Source organism: Acanthopagrus latus, chromosome 2 (genome assembly GCF_904848185.1).
Source record: "Acanthopagrus latus isolate v.2019 chromosome 2, fAcaLat1.1, whole genome shotgun sequence".
Lineage (NCBI taxonomy): Eukaryota > Metazoa > Chordata > Actinopteri > Spariformes > Sparidae > Acanthopagrus > Acanthopagrus latus.
The window spans coordinates 6,760,187-6,777,318 of NC_051040.1; the positions used below are offsets into that span (position 1 = coordinate 6,760,187).

Here is a 17,132-nt window from a genome sequence, read left to right on the forward strand (position 1 = left end):
CCTGATTTTAAAGAGGACATTATGTCATAAGTCACATCAGGCCAGAATTCAATTTAAAAGATGACCCATCATTAGCACCAGAATGTGAAGAAGCAGTGGTAGTGACGTTATGCCAAAGTCAGTTACGTATTGTGTACGATGTCTACTGAGGTTGGCATGCTAACCAGCTAGTCCTGGCCTATCCTGTCTGATAGTAACATTAGTCTTAGGCACCCCGTAGTTTCAGCTAACGGCAAGGGGCAAGTTTGCTACACTTTACTAGCTCTCTTAATTTTTTTTTATTCCAATAAATACATCCAAAATTACAAGCACACACTGTTTCAAATTCAAGCATCTCTTTTACTGAACCAAGATTAACTTAACTGTCTTGTTAACTCATTGTAAAACATCATCATTGGTCATTTACGGCGACTGTGCTTTGGTCTCGATCTGACTGTGCTCTGACTGGGCCCAGTTCCATTGCTGGCAGTGTAACACCAGCATTTCCCTGACTGCTTCAAGCTCCTGGCAGAGACTTGAGGCAGATAAGTGCAAATAGAGAGGCGAAGTCACACCCGTTCTGGTGAGCCCACTGGCACCTTATTTTAAAAGAAAATTACATAGCAGTCAATGGCAAGAGACACAACATCTTCTGATCCAGGTTGAATTGTGCCAGAATTACACACATGATGTTTGTTGATTTAAAGGATAAATTTGACAGTCAAGAAAGTCACAGTTTGTTGTAAAATACTATTTAGTTTTGTTTGTAAACCAACTAAGTAAACTTCATTGTCTCGCTCATATGTCACCGACGCCAATATGGCTGCTATCAGGGCACAGAAAAATTATTTAAAAGGATGAAAATTACAACAAAATGACAGATGCAGAAAAGGAGAGCTAGTTTATAAGGGACTGGCTCTACATGATTTCAGTCATCGGTTTTTGTCAAATGGGATAAAAAAGAATATTTCTCTGTCACTAGTCAGAACCAAAGATGTTTTTTTAAAAAATAAAATAAACTAGCAGCAGTTAGCAGCTACAGTCAAAGATAGCTACACCAAATAGTTTAATGAGCAGCAGTTAGCGGTTACTGTGGCGATATGCTGACCCCTATTTGTTTGGAGTGACCTTTGACTGGTGGCCATGTCTTAAACATTGCACCTTTAATTAATCTGCATTAAACTATGAGTGAGTTGTGTTTTAAAGTTACGCTGCACTAATAGAAGCCATTTAGTCTGGCTATCTAAAACCATAAAAACCCATGACCAGTTCATAATGTTTAAAGAGGTTTCACAGTACATACATAATTCATGTCCAAAGTCCAATTAAATATAGCATCTGTGTAACATATTCTCTCACTGTACTGCTGGATAAGATGGTACAGATATAATTGCATTTGTAAGTACACAAACCAGATTGGCTTGCAGATGTCTTGTAATGAGTGTGATGAGAAAATATGTGCAGCGATGATAATAATGTCCACAAGTCCTGTAAGTGAGAGATTCTGTTGATTCAGAGGGAGTGAAATGTATTTTATCACATGCTGTGTCCTATCACACGTACAGTATCTGCGACAAATTACGCAAAAGCACACACTTTGTTCCAGGCTAGCATGTGCTGCTTGCTATGTCATGGTGGAGCAGGGAGAAATGCTGAATGGGAACTCAGGATTTGTACAGCAAGCACATTGATCCTCACAACAGTGCCTAATTACATTGAAGCAACAGATGAAGGTGAACTGCTGAATTCAGAACAGCACTAAAAATGTGCAAATGCTGAAACAGATAAATGTCTAGCAAAACTATAACATTTCAGAGGGATTAATATCCAATTAAAATGTATGAAAAAATGTATCATTTTGTATGTTGGTTGACTCTATAAATCCTGATGAAGTGTGTTACTAGATGGTCTAATGAGTTTTTATTGTACCCAGTGGAGTAAAATTGGAGTAAATGCTTTCACACACGCTTCTTTTAAGCTTTCAAAATATTCAGTGAGATCGCAATTTAAAAATGAAACCATGATTTGTTAAAATATTGATAAACACTGCCCTATACAGACTTAAGCTGAAGTTGTATCTTAAGGGGGTAATGAACTTTAACATACTGTATGTGTTTTGTTCCTCTTGCCTATGGAAGTAAAAGAAAGAAATGGTTTTGCAAGAGGTTTCTTAGCAACTGTGCAGACTCACTACCAGGCTAAAGACTGATGTTAAACATCTTTTATGGCTGTTTCCCTACCATAGTAATTACCCTTTAAAAGCTCAGTGGAAAGTATATTGCCTTTCTTGAGATAATTTCTTACATCATGAAAGTTTTCCAATGGGTTTTTCAGTATCAGTAAATCTTATCAATCTGTCCAAATGACATTCAACAGGGCCTCAGTGTGTTTTTATTTTCCCAGGATCAACTGCAAGGATGTTTATTCCTTCATTGTGGTTTCAAACAGACATTACATATTGTATTTTTTTCAACATTGTATACATTCACACATAGCATATTATCTGAAACAAATTAGCAATATGTTTTATTATTGCATCCTCTCAAAACTTCAGCCTACAACTTTATACGTATGTTCATAAATCTATAAATGTGTCTAATCTGTAGATCTGTGGATTTTATTGATTTCCTTTACCGAGCTAAGTGGTTGTACTGCATCATGGCTTCCTGTGTTGAATAATTGGCATCATATTAGAAGCTTATGCTTCTTGCTAGAATCCAACCAGGCCAGCTTTACACAATAATGCTCTCACAGCCAATATACTTTTGTACTAACATCCAATTCAATGTTTCAAGCCCGCTGAGAACTAGAGGAAGTAGAGCAATATGGCAACTAAACACCTAGATATGTCTCGCGGGAGTTGCATGAGAACAACTGAGGACTGGAGGGTGTTTGTATATTTATCATGTTGCCATAAAACACAACTACAATGGAATATCCATGCTGTTTTGTGACTGGAAGATGAAAAGTAATTTGGATGCTGGCATGTTAACGCAACATGAAGTTGATAGAAAATAACACGTTTGAGGAGCTGCTGGCTTATGTGTATCTAAAAATCCTAAATACTGAGGTAGCTAGTTTCTAAGTTACAAACAGTAGTTCTTAACTCATAGCCTGATAAACATCACAGATTTATAATTATCAGTGATTAGAAGAACATTTGCAGTGGACACGGAGGAAGCAACCACTAAATCAGCAAAACTTGACACTTAATTTGTTGTTGAAGGTATAGTATGAGCCAGGAGACATATATATGATCAATCATGATCCGTGTTCACCACATATGGTTAAATGAATGTGTTGTTGCTGTACATTGCGAGTACAAGTCTTCTTGACTGCGATTAATCTGTATTCAAGGGGCCACTTCAGATTTATGTTTTGTTTTCTTTTTTTCTCTCAGCAATGTTCACCTGACAGAAGCAGCTCAGGTTGAATTGAGGTCAGTGATACAGGATGGTATTTTTGGTGAGTACTGTGTCCAACTGAGCAAGGGCAATAAGGTTGTGCACATCGAGACAACTTGTCCAGTCAGAGCTAAGAAATATCTGATTGGTAAGAAATAAATTACTTGATGTTTTCAAGGCATACATATAGGCCAAAACAAATAAATATAAATAATAATATTAAAAATAATACATTTTGCCCTGCCCACTTTATTTTTACAAAATACACATTTATGGAAATGTGCAATAAATATGGCTGTCACATGATGCAAAAAGCATATAAACCAAACTTGTTGCTTTTGTGTATGCAGCTCCTGAAGCTGTGACAATGTAATCAACGTTTGCTTGATTATTCTGATGGTTTTTTTGGTGTGGTGGATCCTATATTACTTTTTACCATGCCTGCTTAAATGGTATTAAAGGGACTTTCACGGGAGCTTATGCTGCTTGGGTTTTATAGAAATGTCAGTGCCAGTGGCTTCAGGATTTTAATTAGTAAGAAACAATGACTAAATACCTTTCTTATAATTAAAATGCAATTATGCTCACAATCCATACATTATGCTTCAGCCCAATAAGCCTGTAAAATCTGAGAAGAATACAAATGAACCATAAGCGTTTCCTCAATGTGATGACTTATTAACACAGTGCCACATTGTTCTGGGACAGAATTCAACGCTAATATGTCTGCCCTGCAATATTCATAAAAAAAATAATTACGTTGTTTTTGCGTGGAAATAAACAGCAGGTAACTGCTTTCCATAACGGGAAACTACCCACACACCCACACTTGTTTAGCTGTTGCAAAGCAAACCTGAAAGTGGAGGGGCGGTGATGGCCAAAAAGGCATTTTCTGACTTTGGTGCGCGCAGTGAGTGAGCATCTGTCACCTCATGTTCCCAGCTGATCTGACGCGTGTCTCTCAGAGAGGAGCAGGTCAGCTACATGTCCTACTGCCCCCACAGACGAGAGAGCGAAAGGGGTGGGCAGACGATTGCTTGAAATGCCATTAGCAGTGTCTCCAGAGGAGACTTTGGTGATAAGATGAGGATCCAACCACGCAAGTTTCCTCTCTGACAGCTGCAGCTTCTGGTTCTCCGTCGAGTGGTTCACGTCAATCACAGCTGGGAAGGTAAAGTTTCACTCATGCTTTATAGATGAAGGGATTTGTCTTTTTTTTAAGCCAGCTGGTGTGAAATAATTGTATTGTTTCTTCTTCTTACGAAAAATCAATTATAATCCTGAGCTTTTAAGTTGAAACATGACGTGTTTTTAACATTGTCACTGAAAAAAATGAAATGCGTCTTTTTTTGCCGAGCAACCGCTAAAAACATCAACCAACTCCGATTTCTTTTTATGTCTCCGTTCCATTTGAACTTTTGAATGATATTGTATTGTTCAAATGAGTGTGTGAAAGTCCAGGTTTGACATCTGTACGCTACTTTACGAACTCGATGTAACATTTCCCCGTCTTATGTCTCCTTCGCTCTCAGTTGAGACCGTGATGCTGTAGCCGCCATGTCACAGCTGTATTACAGGAAAGCTGACAGCTCGTCATACAGGGACCGCATCCCGCTGCGGATCGTGCGGGCCGAGGCTGAGCTCTCTGCCCTGGAGAGGGCCTACCTGGGGGCTGTGGAGAAGGGGGACTATGCCAGTGTGAAACAAGCCCTGGAGGAGGCTGAGATCTACTTCAGGATCAACATCAACTGCATCGACCCCCTCGGACGCACGGCGTTGCTCATCGCCATTGACAACGAGAACCTGGAGATCATTGAGCTGCTGCTCAGCTATAATGTGTATGTGGGTGATGCTCTGCTACACGCCATCCGCAAAGAAGTGGTGGGAGCTGTGGAGCTGCTACTCAACCACAAGAAGCCACGTGGGGAGAAACAGGTACTGTAGATGAGTGATTACATCCTTTTTACAGCGCACATTCCTGATTTGTCTGACAGACCTGTTGCCAACACTTTCATTTCATTTACTATACAGGATAACAAATGAGTGCCTCATTCTCATGGTTTAATCATAGCTTAACATTAGAGATAAACATTATTTTAGTGCATAATACGTTTTTGAAGATAACAGGAAATTTAATTTAGTCTTAATTATTTTTGCGCTTCTCGCTTGAGGCCGTAACAGCAGACAGGCACTGGAAAGGTACGTAACACTGATCAGAGCACATCTTTGAAAGCTACTTACCAGCAAAGTTTCAGACAGTTTAATTGTATTATTGTTGTGTGTCCAACTGGGCTTCCAGAAACCCTTTCTGAGCCTCATGTGATGTACTGTAGGCTGTACTTGTGTTTGTATTTGTATTTGTCAGTAACATTTGTACAGAGTTCCATTAAGCTGTGTTAAATCAATGACAGCACTTAACGTGTTAACGTTTGGACAGAAGTGTTATGATTTAGGTTTATTCTCCCTTGTGTGATGTTTTCTTTTCATCATTTATAAAGTCTCTGTGGCTCAGGAGTCAGTGGGCTCAAGTTACGGCAGCATGTGATGATTTTGATCTGCTTTGATGAGTAACGTTAACCTTCCTGTTAAGCAACAGGGGGGACAATGTGGCTTATTTGTTGCTATCTGTTAATAATAAATTATTCTTTTCCCTGAATCAGTTAGTCCCTTACACAGCATCCCACAAACAACAGAACATTTTATACAGGCATGCTTTCCTCTGTCTCTTAGTTTGAGGCACGACTGAGGTTATTTTAAGAATCCAACTCAATGTTATTTTCCAATTCAAAGCCACTGATGTTTTTTGATGTGATGTCTTTTTGTTGCGGCTTCCACAGTTTGTATATCAGTCAGTTAGATAAAAGCTTCTGGTTGCTTTCAAACAAATTCTTGACATTCTTTGTAAATGTGTGTTTTGACGCTGCTGGGTCCCACTGTAATGGACTTGGTGTACTCTGTGAAGAGTTGGGAAAATAATAAAGGATGTTGTTGCCTCCAACCAGGAAGGTATTTTATGGCCAGCTGAACCACAAGCCATTAGCTATGTGCTTGCTGTTAGACAAGATGGTTAGAGACACAGAGGAAATCAGATCCATTCAAACCAGTAATTTCAATTCCTGTGAGGGGTTTAATAAGCGGTGCTCTTTTGCAAACTATTGGATAAAACTATAGTGAATTTTCATGTCTGTCCATCTGTGTGTTCCTCTCTTTGCCTTCCTGAGAAAGGTCCCACCAATTCTCCTGGACAAACAGTTTTCAGACTTCACCCCAGACATCACTCCAATCATCCTTGCAGCCCACACCAACAACTATGAGATCATCAAGCTGCTCGTGCAGCGAGGTGTTTCCATACCTCAGCCACATGCTGTGCGCTGCAACTGCGTGGAGTGTGTGTCCAATTCGGACGTAGACGGCCTTCGTCACTCACGCTCCCGTCTCAACATCTACAAGGCCCTCTCCAGCCCCTCTCTCATCGCCCTCTCCAGCGAGGATCCTTTCCTCACTGCCTTTCAGCTCAGCTGGGAGCTGAAGGAGCTCAGCGCAGTGGAGAATGAGTTCAAATCAGAGTATGAGGAGTTGTCCCACACGTGTAAACAATTTGCAAAGGACCTCTTGGACCAGACCAGAAGCTCTAGAGAGCTGGAAATAATCCTCAACTACCGTGATGGCATCAACCCTCTGCTGGATGAGAATGCTAATGATCTGGCCCGACTGAAGCTGGCTATCAAATACTGCCAGAAAGAGGTAAGCTCCTTGTTGTTATGATATCCTCATTGTCAGATTGGCCTACAGCGGCATAGCACTACAACTGTTTTTTTTTTTTTTCTTCTGGATATCCTCAAAGTAAAAAAGATAACACGAGCAAAGATGTCTTGTCTTGATAACCCTAGTGCGCATACAGATGCACTGAGAAGTGGCAGGGTTTACAGTGGATAAAAAACCTGAGTACAGATAGGAATAAGTATGAAATTCTTTGAACAACATGAACTGCGTTACAAAGACAGTTCCAAGATGGGCTGTAAATGGCTTGAGAAGGGTGGAGATGTCCTTTGGGAGATTATAACAACATGTAATTGTCAGGCTGGCTCTTAGCAATGCATTACAGTAGCCCTCTCAGACAGTCCCATGACAATTGGATAATTGGGGGTAATGATGGAATAAGTGATGGCCACTTCCCTGAAATACATACTCATAATATTTTAATAGGGGAGGGAACGTTTAACAGTCTTTCAACATTTTCTTTGGAGTATTTGCTTTGGATGCAGTGCAAACATTATTTTATTTATTTTTATAGATAGTGCCACTCTGACTTTACACATTGTGATTACACAGTGACAGTAAAAATAAGCTTACTTCTGGACTTTATGATGGATTATATCTGTAAATGTATGAACTTTGCAAGGATTTTTCCTTAAAACAGAAACAACAAGCTGCTAGTTGCTATACGCTAATCCAACACATTAAGTAAAATCTTGTTTCTCCTCTGTTAGGAAATTTTGCTTTATATCTTTTACTTTGGTCACAAAAGGTGAAGTAAGTTCAGGTTTTTTTTGGAACAGGCTACAGTATTAAGTGCAGACTGAGTTTCTGCATGTGTCTTATTTGTTCCACTCATTAAAGAGGCTGTTCAGAGCCCTTTGGTGTTGTTTGTATACAGCCGTTGCATAGTATTTGCAGAGTTAAAAGCTCATGCCACCTGTGTACTGCTCACCAGCTCTGTTTAGATTTAGTCTTGGCCTTTCACATTTAAGAGTAAATGCATGCAGTTTGCAGTGTTTTGACTTTGCTGTTTTTTCGATGAGATATTTGCCAACGTGAGAAAGAAAGATCAGGGTGACTGTCGGCATCTCTATATGGCACAACTGGTGTTCATGGAAAAAGTATTTTTGAAAAAATGGTAAAACTCTGAACAGAATTACACTGTTTGCTCTAAATAACACCAAGGTTTCACTGTATGAACTCAAATATAAGAAGGAGACAGTACTGTGTACCCAATACTTATCACCCCAGATTGCTGTATTGCATTATTTATTATCAGGTTTAATCATAATTTCTTCTAAGACTTGTCTGCAGTAAATTTAGATTTCTCCTTACTCATGGATGTGTGAAGTGTTGACTTGAGCTTTGAAAATAAAAAAATGTGATTTTTGAGTTTTTATGCAGTAAAACTCTGTTGCAATGATATATATTAACATTTAATGCAAGCCTTGCAGTGGTGTGCTACTCATCTTGTGTATTTAAGCACTGGTCTTATATAGCCTGGATTGAGGCTGAATCAAGATGACCTTGATAGAACGAAGAGCTGAATGTCTTTTCCTTATTAGTGCTCTTGATTTGAGGGATGGTGCAGCTGTGCACTAGCTGTAGCAATTGTTTTCCAATAATAGTTAATGCACTTCAGTCATTGTAAAGTTGTTTTTCATCTCATGCAAACACATTAAGATTATTGACCTCTTTTGTATTATCCACAATGGTGTATCCAAATTAATTAGAAGAATGAGTGTATAATTCATGCCTCATACATATACAGTGGATTTTTTAATTTGTCAAATTTGACAGCTTTTGACAACCTGGTCCTTGTGATCACACCTGTGGTTGTGCTGAAGTTGTGCACAAAAACAGTTAAGACACTCCTTTTTGTTTACTTATGAGCCAAGACCATTTCAAACAAACTCTGGACAGCCATAAGTCAAATTAATATACAGTTGGCATGTTAATTGTTTGTACTACACTTACCTAACTGCACAGGAGTAGCCAGCCAGAGGTTGGTACATAGGCTACCACTAGTATAGTATGTTGTGGGCATACAGAATTCTACTGTCCATTTGTGTGTTTGGACAAACAACTGTAGTAATAACACACATCAATAATCTGGGCTCTTATGATGACTTGCCATTTTGGACTTCTTTAAAGAAAATGCACTAAAGTGGTGGAAGAATTTTAATGGACTTCATAGACCACCAGCACTTAATGGATGTCCACATTATTAGGAGCAAAATGTTCCTTTAATGCATTCAGAAAAGTGTTTTTCCTCTGTTGTCCCGCTACCTGCTGCACTCAGGAGCGATAATAGCTCATTATGTTGTAATTTAATCAAAATGCAGAATATGTATTAAAAAAAACACTTCGTTGTTTGAGTTGTCTATGTACATTATGCATCTGTTGTAATGTTATCTACTAGAAACTATTGCAGGAAAACTTTAGATTATTATCTTCGGAACTGATGTTCATATAAACTGATTAAATTTTATCATACAGCTTAATTGATTTGCACAACACAGTGTGTCATTGGTATAAAGGTGCCTTAGGACAAAATTAACACTTGTTTTGAAGGGGAGTGTGGGGTGACATGCGGATGGGGTGATTTTCACCTTCCAAAAATGTCCACGGACAAAATCTGGTCCCAACAGATGTCACCTTTAGCCTCCAGTCATGTTATGGCAAGTCAACATCTCACAAGGACAGATAGGAAACATTCAGTATGTTAGATTCAGCACTGATGCATGACCTCATCAACCACAATTTAATGCTATATAGTACCTTAATGGGAATCCATTTGGCTGTAACATGGTTAAGTAGAAATTAACTACCATCACCATCCACAGATGTCCAGCAGATGCAGATATCAAATCTCAAAGGGCAGAGAAATGCGCATGGGAAACAGTTTTGACTTCTCATCAGAGCATTAGAGAACACTAGAAATGGTTCACAATTTTCCCCTTTATTCACAAATTAGTGCATGCACACAGTATGAAGACCACATAGACACATAAATATATAATAAGAAAAACATGCAAGGTGACATTAGGTCAGAGGAAAATAAAAAAAAATAAAAAATGGAGGACAAATATAAAAAATGCAGCCCATAATCTACTTGAAAACTTTGTCTTGCACATCTTGAAACTGCTGGCTCCAATGGCAACAATAATAAAGATTACCGTATTGTGTCAAAAGATAAAAAGGGATAGCCCCGCAACATACTTGTATACTAGATACCATAGCATAACAATAAAATGCATGTATTTCTTCAGTGGTGGAATAAGCAATTTTGTCTGCAGTTTATTTGTAAATGCATATTTATTGTTCAAGCAAAATATTTGTAAACATAAATTAAAAACATCCTGACTTTTGTTTAAGTTTAGTTAATATCTCTTTTTGTCTCTCTCCTCTTCCTCAGTTTGTTGCTCAGCCCAACTGTCAACAGCTGCTGGCCTCGCGGTGGTATGATGAGTTCCCAGGCTGGAGGAGGCGTCACTGGGCAGTAAAGCTCATCACATGTATTTTCATCGGCCTCCTCTTCCCCCTGTTATGCATCTTCTACCTGATCTCGCCAAAGAGCCGCTATGGCTTATTTATCCGGAAGCCGTTCATCAAGTTCATCTGTCACACCGCTTCCTACCTTAGCTTCCTCTTCCTGCTCTTCTTGGCCTCGCAGCATATAGCCTCTGCGAAGAAGGACTATCAGGGCCCGCCACCCACCACTGTGGAATGGATGATCCTGCCATGGGTGCTTGGTAACAATGAACACACACACATACACAGACACTAACATGTCGTGTCATGTTATCATGCACTCTACACTGTGGTCACACACATTTGAAAAAGTCAAACTAACTTGCTTTCAGTGACTGTGACACCTATGCTGATGTACAACCTGCACAATGCATGTCAAATTATTTTTTTCAGTGACAAATGACCCCAGTTGTTTGTTTATTTCTCCAAGGCTTTATATGGACCGAGATCAAACAGATGTGGGATAGTGGCTTCAAAGACTACATAGATGACTGGTGGAACTTGATGGACTTCATAATGAACTCCTTGTATCTTGCAACCATTTCCCTGAAGATTGTCGCTCATGTTAAGGTACTGTGCATCTTACAGCGCAAAGTATTTAACAGCCACAGATTAAAATCTACACAGTTTATCAAGGATTCCAGCACTTAAACGTATGAAAAATAACTTGTGGATGTGTGAAATGTGTGTTTCTGGTTATGAAAAATTCACAATTGAAAACTGTTTTGGGGATGCAAGACAGTTATTTTTGAAAATATCTCGCCTCTTTTCTTTTCAAATTTGTCATTTTCACCCTTCTTTTCTTTTCTTTTTTACAGTACAGTTGCAGTAAACCCAGAAGCACCTGGGAAATGTGGCACCCGACACTGGTTGCAGAGGCATTGTTCGCCATCGCCAACATCTTCAGTTCCTTGCGCCTTGTTTGCCTTTTCACTGCCAACTCCCATCTTGGCCCCTTACAGATTTCACTGGGCCGCATGCTCCTGGACATCCTTAAGTTCCTCTTCATCTACTGTCTGGTGTTGTTAGCCTTTGCCAATGGCCTCAACCAGCTCTACTTTTATTATGAAACAGAGAATCTTGAATGCCATGGTATTCGCTGCAGTCATCAAAACAATGCCTTCTCAACGCAAGTTAACAATAAGTTATCCCTAACAAATCTGGATTACTGATAAATAATGTGTTTGTTTTTCAGTCGCGCACATGTGATGTGATGTATGGTTGTTTGCTTTTCAGGCTGTTCGAGACGCTGCAGTCATTATTTTGGTCTATATTTGGCCTGATTTCCCTCTATGTGACAAATGTGGAACCACGACATGAATTTACCGAGTTTGTGGGCACTACCATGTTTGGCACGTACAATGTCATCTCCCTGGTAGTGCTTCTCAACATGCTAATTGCCATGATGAACAACTCCTATCAGCACATTGCTGTGAGTGTTGTAGCTTACCTATTTTATCGTTTTGCTGCATTAATTTGTCTTGCAGTACTTTGCAAAAGGTTTTGATTAATTGCTGTTTTGTTTTGTTTTTCAGGATCATGCAGATATAGAGTGGAAATTTGCAAGAACAAAATTATGGATGAGCTATTTTGAAGAAGGCGGAACTTTGCCGTCTCCATTCAATATAATACCCAGTCCAAAGTCTGTTTATTATCTTTTTTCATGGATAAAGAGGCAGTTGCTGAAGAGACCAGCCTTAAAAAGGCTTGACACTTTTGAAACTTTGGGGGTAAGTAGTTTCCAAAGATTTGCTTTTGATCACCACTCTACTACATTTTGTAGTGTCTGTCTGTTGTTATAGACTCAAAGTGAGAAGCTCCAAAAGAATTAAGCCTTAATTGAATTCCCTGTTCTCTTCAGAAAGGTATCATGCACTAAAATAATGTTGATCATGAGACGCCTTGTTGAGTAAGAGCAAGTAAAGAAAGAACACCACGTAAGAATGTCACTCTGTCATTGCAAACTGACCTAACATGCTGCTTTGTTAATGGTTCTTTTTATGTTCGTTAATTGTAGAGACGCGCAGCTGACAATGTAAGATTAAACCATGAGTATCAGGTATGAATTTGTTTTCTACAAAATTCTGTACCACTTTATGGTATTTTAATTAAACTTTATTTAAAAATGAATCTGTAGTTTACCTTAATTTTTTTTTTTTAAATCTTTTTAGGAGGTTCTGAGGAACCTTGTGAAGCGATATGTTGCTGCAATGATCAGAGATGCCAAGACAGAGGAAGGTTTGACAGAAGAGAATTTCAAGGTAGTATACAGATATTCAGATCCTGAATTACCCATATTTTTCATTTGCTGATTATCTTTGCTGTTGTTTCCTCTCTGCCTCTCAACAGGAGCTAAAGCAGGATATCTCCAGTTTCCGCTATGAAGTCCTTGGAATGATGAAGGGTAAACCTCAAGGTGGGGTCCCGGGTGCAGTTGCTAGCTCCACCTTGGCTTATCCTGGAAACTCATTCAAATATTCTCCGAACTTGCCCACCAAAGATCCTCAACACAGGCTGAGCGTGTCTGATCTGACCACCACCACCTTCCTGCTGAGTGGAGCCGCCAACTCTACCAGCTCTGTTGGCTCATCTGGGCCCATCCAGAGACACAGCAGACCTCCCTCTCAGAAATGTGATGAAATTCATTCAGTGTCAGAGGAAGATACGTCGGGAACTGATCATCAAAACCAAGAACTACTGACTAAGAAAGTGGTTGTGGAAGTTCTACAGAAAACTGCAAGCAAGAAAGTGAAAAATGGGCCAAAAATATATCAAAACTAGGCCGTGTCTCCAAGTTTTCTAAAGATTTTGAGATTTAATTTTCATTCACTAATCTACATGTTGTAAATACTTCATGGAGTAAACTAATATATATAATATAGTTACTGGCAGTGCAGGACCTTTGCACATATATGAATGTCTTCTACAGTGCTGATGAAGTCCCAGACAAATCTTTGGGTATTTCACAGAAAACTTAAGTCTTTATATTTGGATTCTGTGTGCAGTCGCAGGGACAGAGAAAGTAAGAGTAAATGGGGGGTCTACGGTGTCATAGGCATGTCTACAGTATCTGGAAGTGAGAATAATTACAGGAGGGTAATGCATTCTCCTGCCTGCACTCATAAACCTTTCGATGCTCTATTGAATTGAGTGATCTATCATTCTGCCCTTAGGTTCATAACTGCGGATGACTTTGGAATGCATCATTGTTTATTACACGAGAAAGTCGGGGGGCAGTCTTGGGAGTGAGAAGAGAACAGCACTGCAGTCATTCACAAAGCACCCATTCTCCAGCTACCTGAGCATCTCACTTGTCAATCAAATTTGCACAAAGTCCCAGGACAATCTAGTCCTTGAAAAGCAGCATATCAATACAGAGACTGGGTAACTGATTTTTAAATATGTTCCACAAAAAAAAGAAGAAGAATTTGCAGAAATGTAAACTATTAGATGGGCTGGCCCCTTGTTCAAATTTATGACATGTCAATTAACTTTCTTTTGATCAACTAATTGGATCAACTATCATTCTATCCATTCATATTCATTGCAGCTCTATTATATTGTATTATATCCAAATGTTGCAAGAGATTGCTCTTATTGTCCCTTCCCTGTTTAAAGTTCTTTTTCGGAAAGGGGAGACAAAAGTTCTGCACTGCAGGTTTTAATGATACACTTAGTTTAATTGTCCTTTAATGTATGCAAAGGCATAATAACACGTTATCTCACATTATGTTACATGCATTCAGCTCTGATTCATAGAAAATATACTGATTTGACCTCAGTGAGTGCTGACTTGATGCTCAGGGAATTGTGAAGCAAGTTGGTAATTCATGTTTTACTTTGAGCTTTAGAATTCCAAAGAGCCTTGACACCCTGCTGCCTATACTCTCCTCCTTCACCTTGCACTGTCCTCTTACTAAGATATGCAAAACTACCTTAAATCCCTATCTCTGTGGAAAAGGTATTACTTCTCATACGCTGACAGTATCTAATCCTTTTATGCAAAAAAAAATCGATCATAAAGACATATATTAACAAAGTTACACTTGAGTGAACAGGTAATTTATTATATATATGTAATTTAGACAAACTATCCAGTTGTAGCATTTAGCTTATTCAGAGATATGGGTTAACTTTAACCCATTATCACTGTCCTAACCTGTTTATGGTCAGACAAAGAGTTTGACTTTTGAACAGAAAGGCATGCAGTGCTCTCTAGTTAAAGATTTGCTGGAGGATTTGTTCCTCAACCATGTGCACTATCTACTACACTTTGCAGGTGTGAGGGCCCTCTAGTGATCTTTGTGTTACTGTGCAATTTTGTAACTTGTAATGACCTTACTCTGTAAAAGAAATGAAATAATAATAAAAGAAAACACTAATTCAAAAACCTGTGTTTTTTGCGCTCATGACAAGACAACATGTTTCTCTTCTCTTTGCTTGATGAACACTTTACAGTTTTATGCATAATGGCAATACTAACATTAGAACAGAGTAGATGGCACAAAGACGAAGAAAACAAATGGCACTTTTCCTTTAACAGGCCTGTCTCTTGATTTGCCTTTCTCCTGAAATCTTCCCTTTCATCTTGTTTACTGGAGGAAACATTTCCGTAAATAGTTTGTTACCATCTCTCTGGCTGTGTATACAGTGGTCCCTCTGACATAGTGCACTAGATACACAGTTTACATGGACATCCTCCCTCTGAGGATTTGGGGATCTTGTATTTTGGGATCTTTCAGAGGAGAAGCATTAATTAAGTCTCAGTTGCACTCTCTTATTTGTAGAATAAATGCTTATGTGGTACCATTATTCATATCCTACCTGACTATTAAAACAAGTATTAATATAATTCATGATTCATTGAATAATTCATCAATTGGATTCATTGTCACATATTTTCCAGTAAACATGAGACTTCCACACAACCCTTCTGTAACCAATTAGCTATATTTGCCTTACTTTATAACTCAAATTAAATTAGCTCTCGCAACAAAGGAGCAGTGATTGAATCTGATAACAGGACATTGACTTAGTAGGTTAAATAATTTATGGGTACAATGTTGGACACTGTGTTTCACTTGACTCAAGTCTTGACATACAAAAGACTATAGTAGGCATGAACATGTGATGCACTGATGTAGATTAAACTGCCCAAAATAACATTCGTTAAACTAGCTCCATGATGACCACCTCAGCATCAGAAAAATACTGCTTCCATGTTTAATGCAGACTCATAGTCCAACACAATTTCCATAAACCTTGATGTAGATTGCTGACAACTAAATTATTACATTTTGTTGCTTTACCACTCTTATGATTTAGCCCACTTGGTGAAAAAGCTTTCCCCCTCATCAGGCATCAGGCACCCTCTAGTGATGGAAAAAAATTGTGCACTGTTTTGTGTAAATGATGGCACCCCCACGAATGTTACTCCTAAAGTGGAAACATCTCTAAACCTGCTTACATGTTATGAAAGTTGTAGCTGCTTTGAACCTGTAATCACCTTTGTTGATTGTGTTTTTTAGGAATGTCTCAATCTGAGATGTAGTAATCGCTGTATTACAGGTATAAGCACATCATTAACAAATAGCAGTAGCAGTTATGTTTCAGTTTTGTTATGCATATTTATTTCCACACCTTCACAGCTTGAAGCTGCAGGCTACATGGGAGCTAGAGGAAGTCTCCATGTTTCTGTTTCCATAGCAGCCGAGAGCGAAAGAGTCACACTATCTCTAGAAAGGCAATCAACAGAATGTTTTGGTCTTTGTACTACATCTGAAGAGCTCCCTCAATTTAGATTCCTGGTGCATTTTTCCTTTCAATTTCCACTTTAAAGGAGTTTCTTTTTTAGCAAGAGGCAAAGGGCAGAAAGCGCTCAGTACCAAAACTGACTTTTATCCGTTCTTTGTGGCACATGCAGCGTTTGTGTCCGTGCGTTAGTGTGTGTGAAAGTGACTGATTCATGCAGAGAGCTCTGATTCAAAGTGTAAAAGTCACGCTGCGTTTAATTATCGCTGTAGTGTAGTTAATGAGTGCCATTATTTCCCCCACCGAAGCAAATATAGAGTCTTGAGTTAGAAAATTGGCTGCTCATTGGAATGTGGGGATTGTAAAGTTAATGTATTCCAGTCTTTGGGATTTTAGGAGAGATGAGAATCCCGAGAAGGGATTTTATGCGTAAGTGCTTTTCTAAAGACCTTGACAAATCAAGTTCATAAGAGGCTTGCTGCCTTGAAAGTGTCATCTTTTTAATGGACATGTGGTTTACTGAATAATTCATGTGCATGTATTTTAAACTTTTGTACTTTCAAACTCACTGGTTAGACATTGATAGAATATACAAGGCCACTGGTTTTCACTTTCAAATCTGTGTTGCACTATTGAATCAAACTCTATCTTTCCCCCTTTTAACCATCCAATGTTGAAATTTTTTTTTAAAAAAAAAAGTCCTGC

General features: G+C 38.8%; 1 protein-coding gene across 1 annotated transcript; it reads left to right on the forward strand.

The window, feature by feature from the left end:
- The first annotated feature begins 4,220 nt into the window (after positions 1-4,220).
- On the forward strand, positions 4,221-15,098 carry trpc4b (transient receptor potential cation channel, subfamily C, member 4b). Its single transcript, XM_037079840.1, has 11 exons — positions 4,221-4,554; positions 4,916-5,318; positions 6,609-7,127; positions 10,561-10,897; positions 11,107-11,246; positions 11,495-11,805; positions 11,913-12,108; positions 12,212-12,406; positions 12,694-12,735; positions 12,848-12,937; positions 13,026-15,098. The coding sequence occupies exons 2-11, from the start codon at positions 4,941-4,943 to the stop codon at positions 13,455-13,457; spliced, it is 2,640 nt and encodes an 879-aa protein (XP_036935735.1). The 5' UTR covers positions 4,221-4,554; positions 4,916-4,940; the 3' UTR covers positions 13,458-15,098.
- The last annotated feature ends 2,034 nt before the right edge of the window (positions 15,099-17,132 follow it).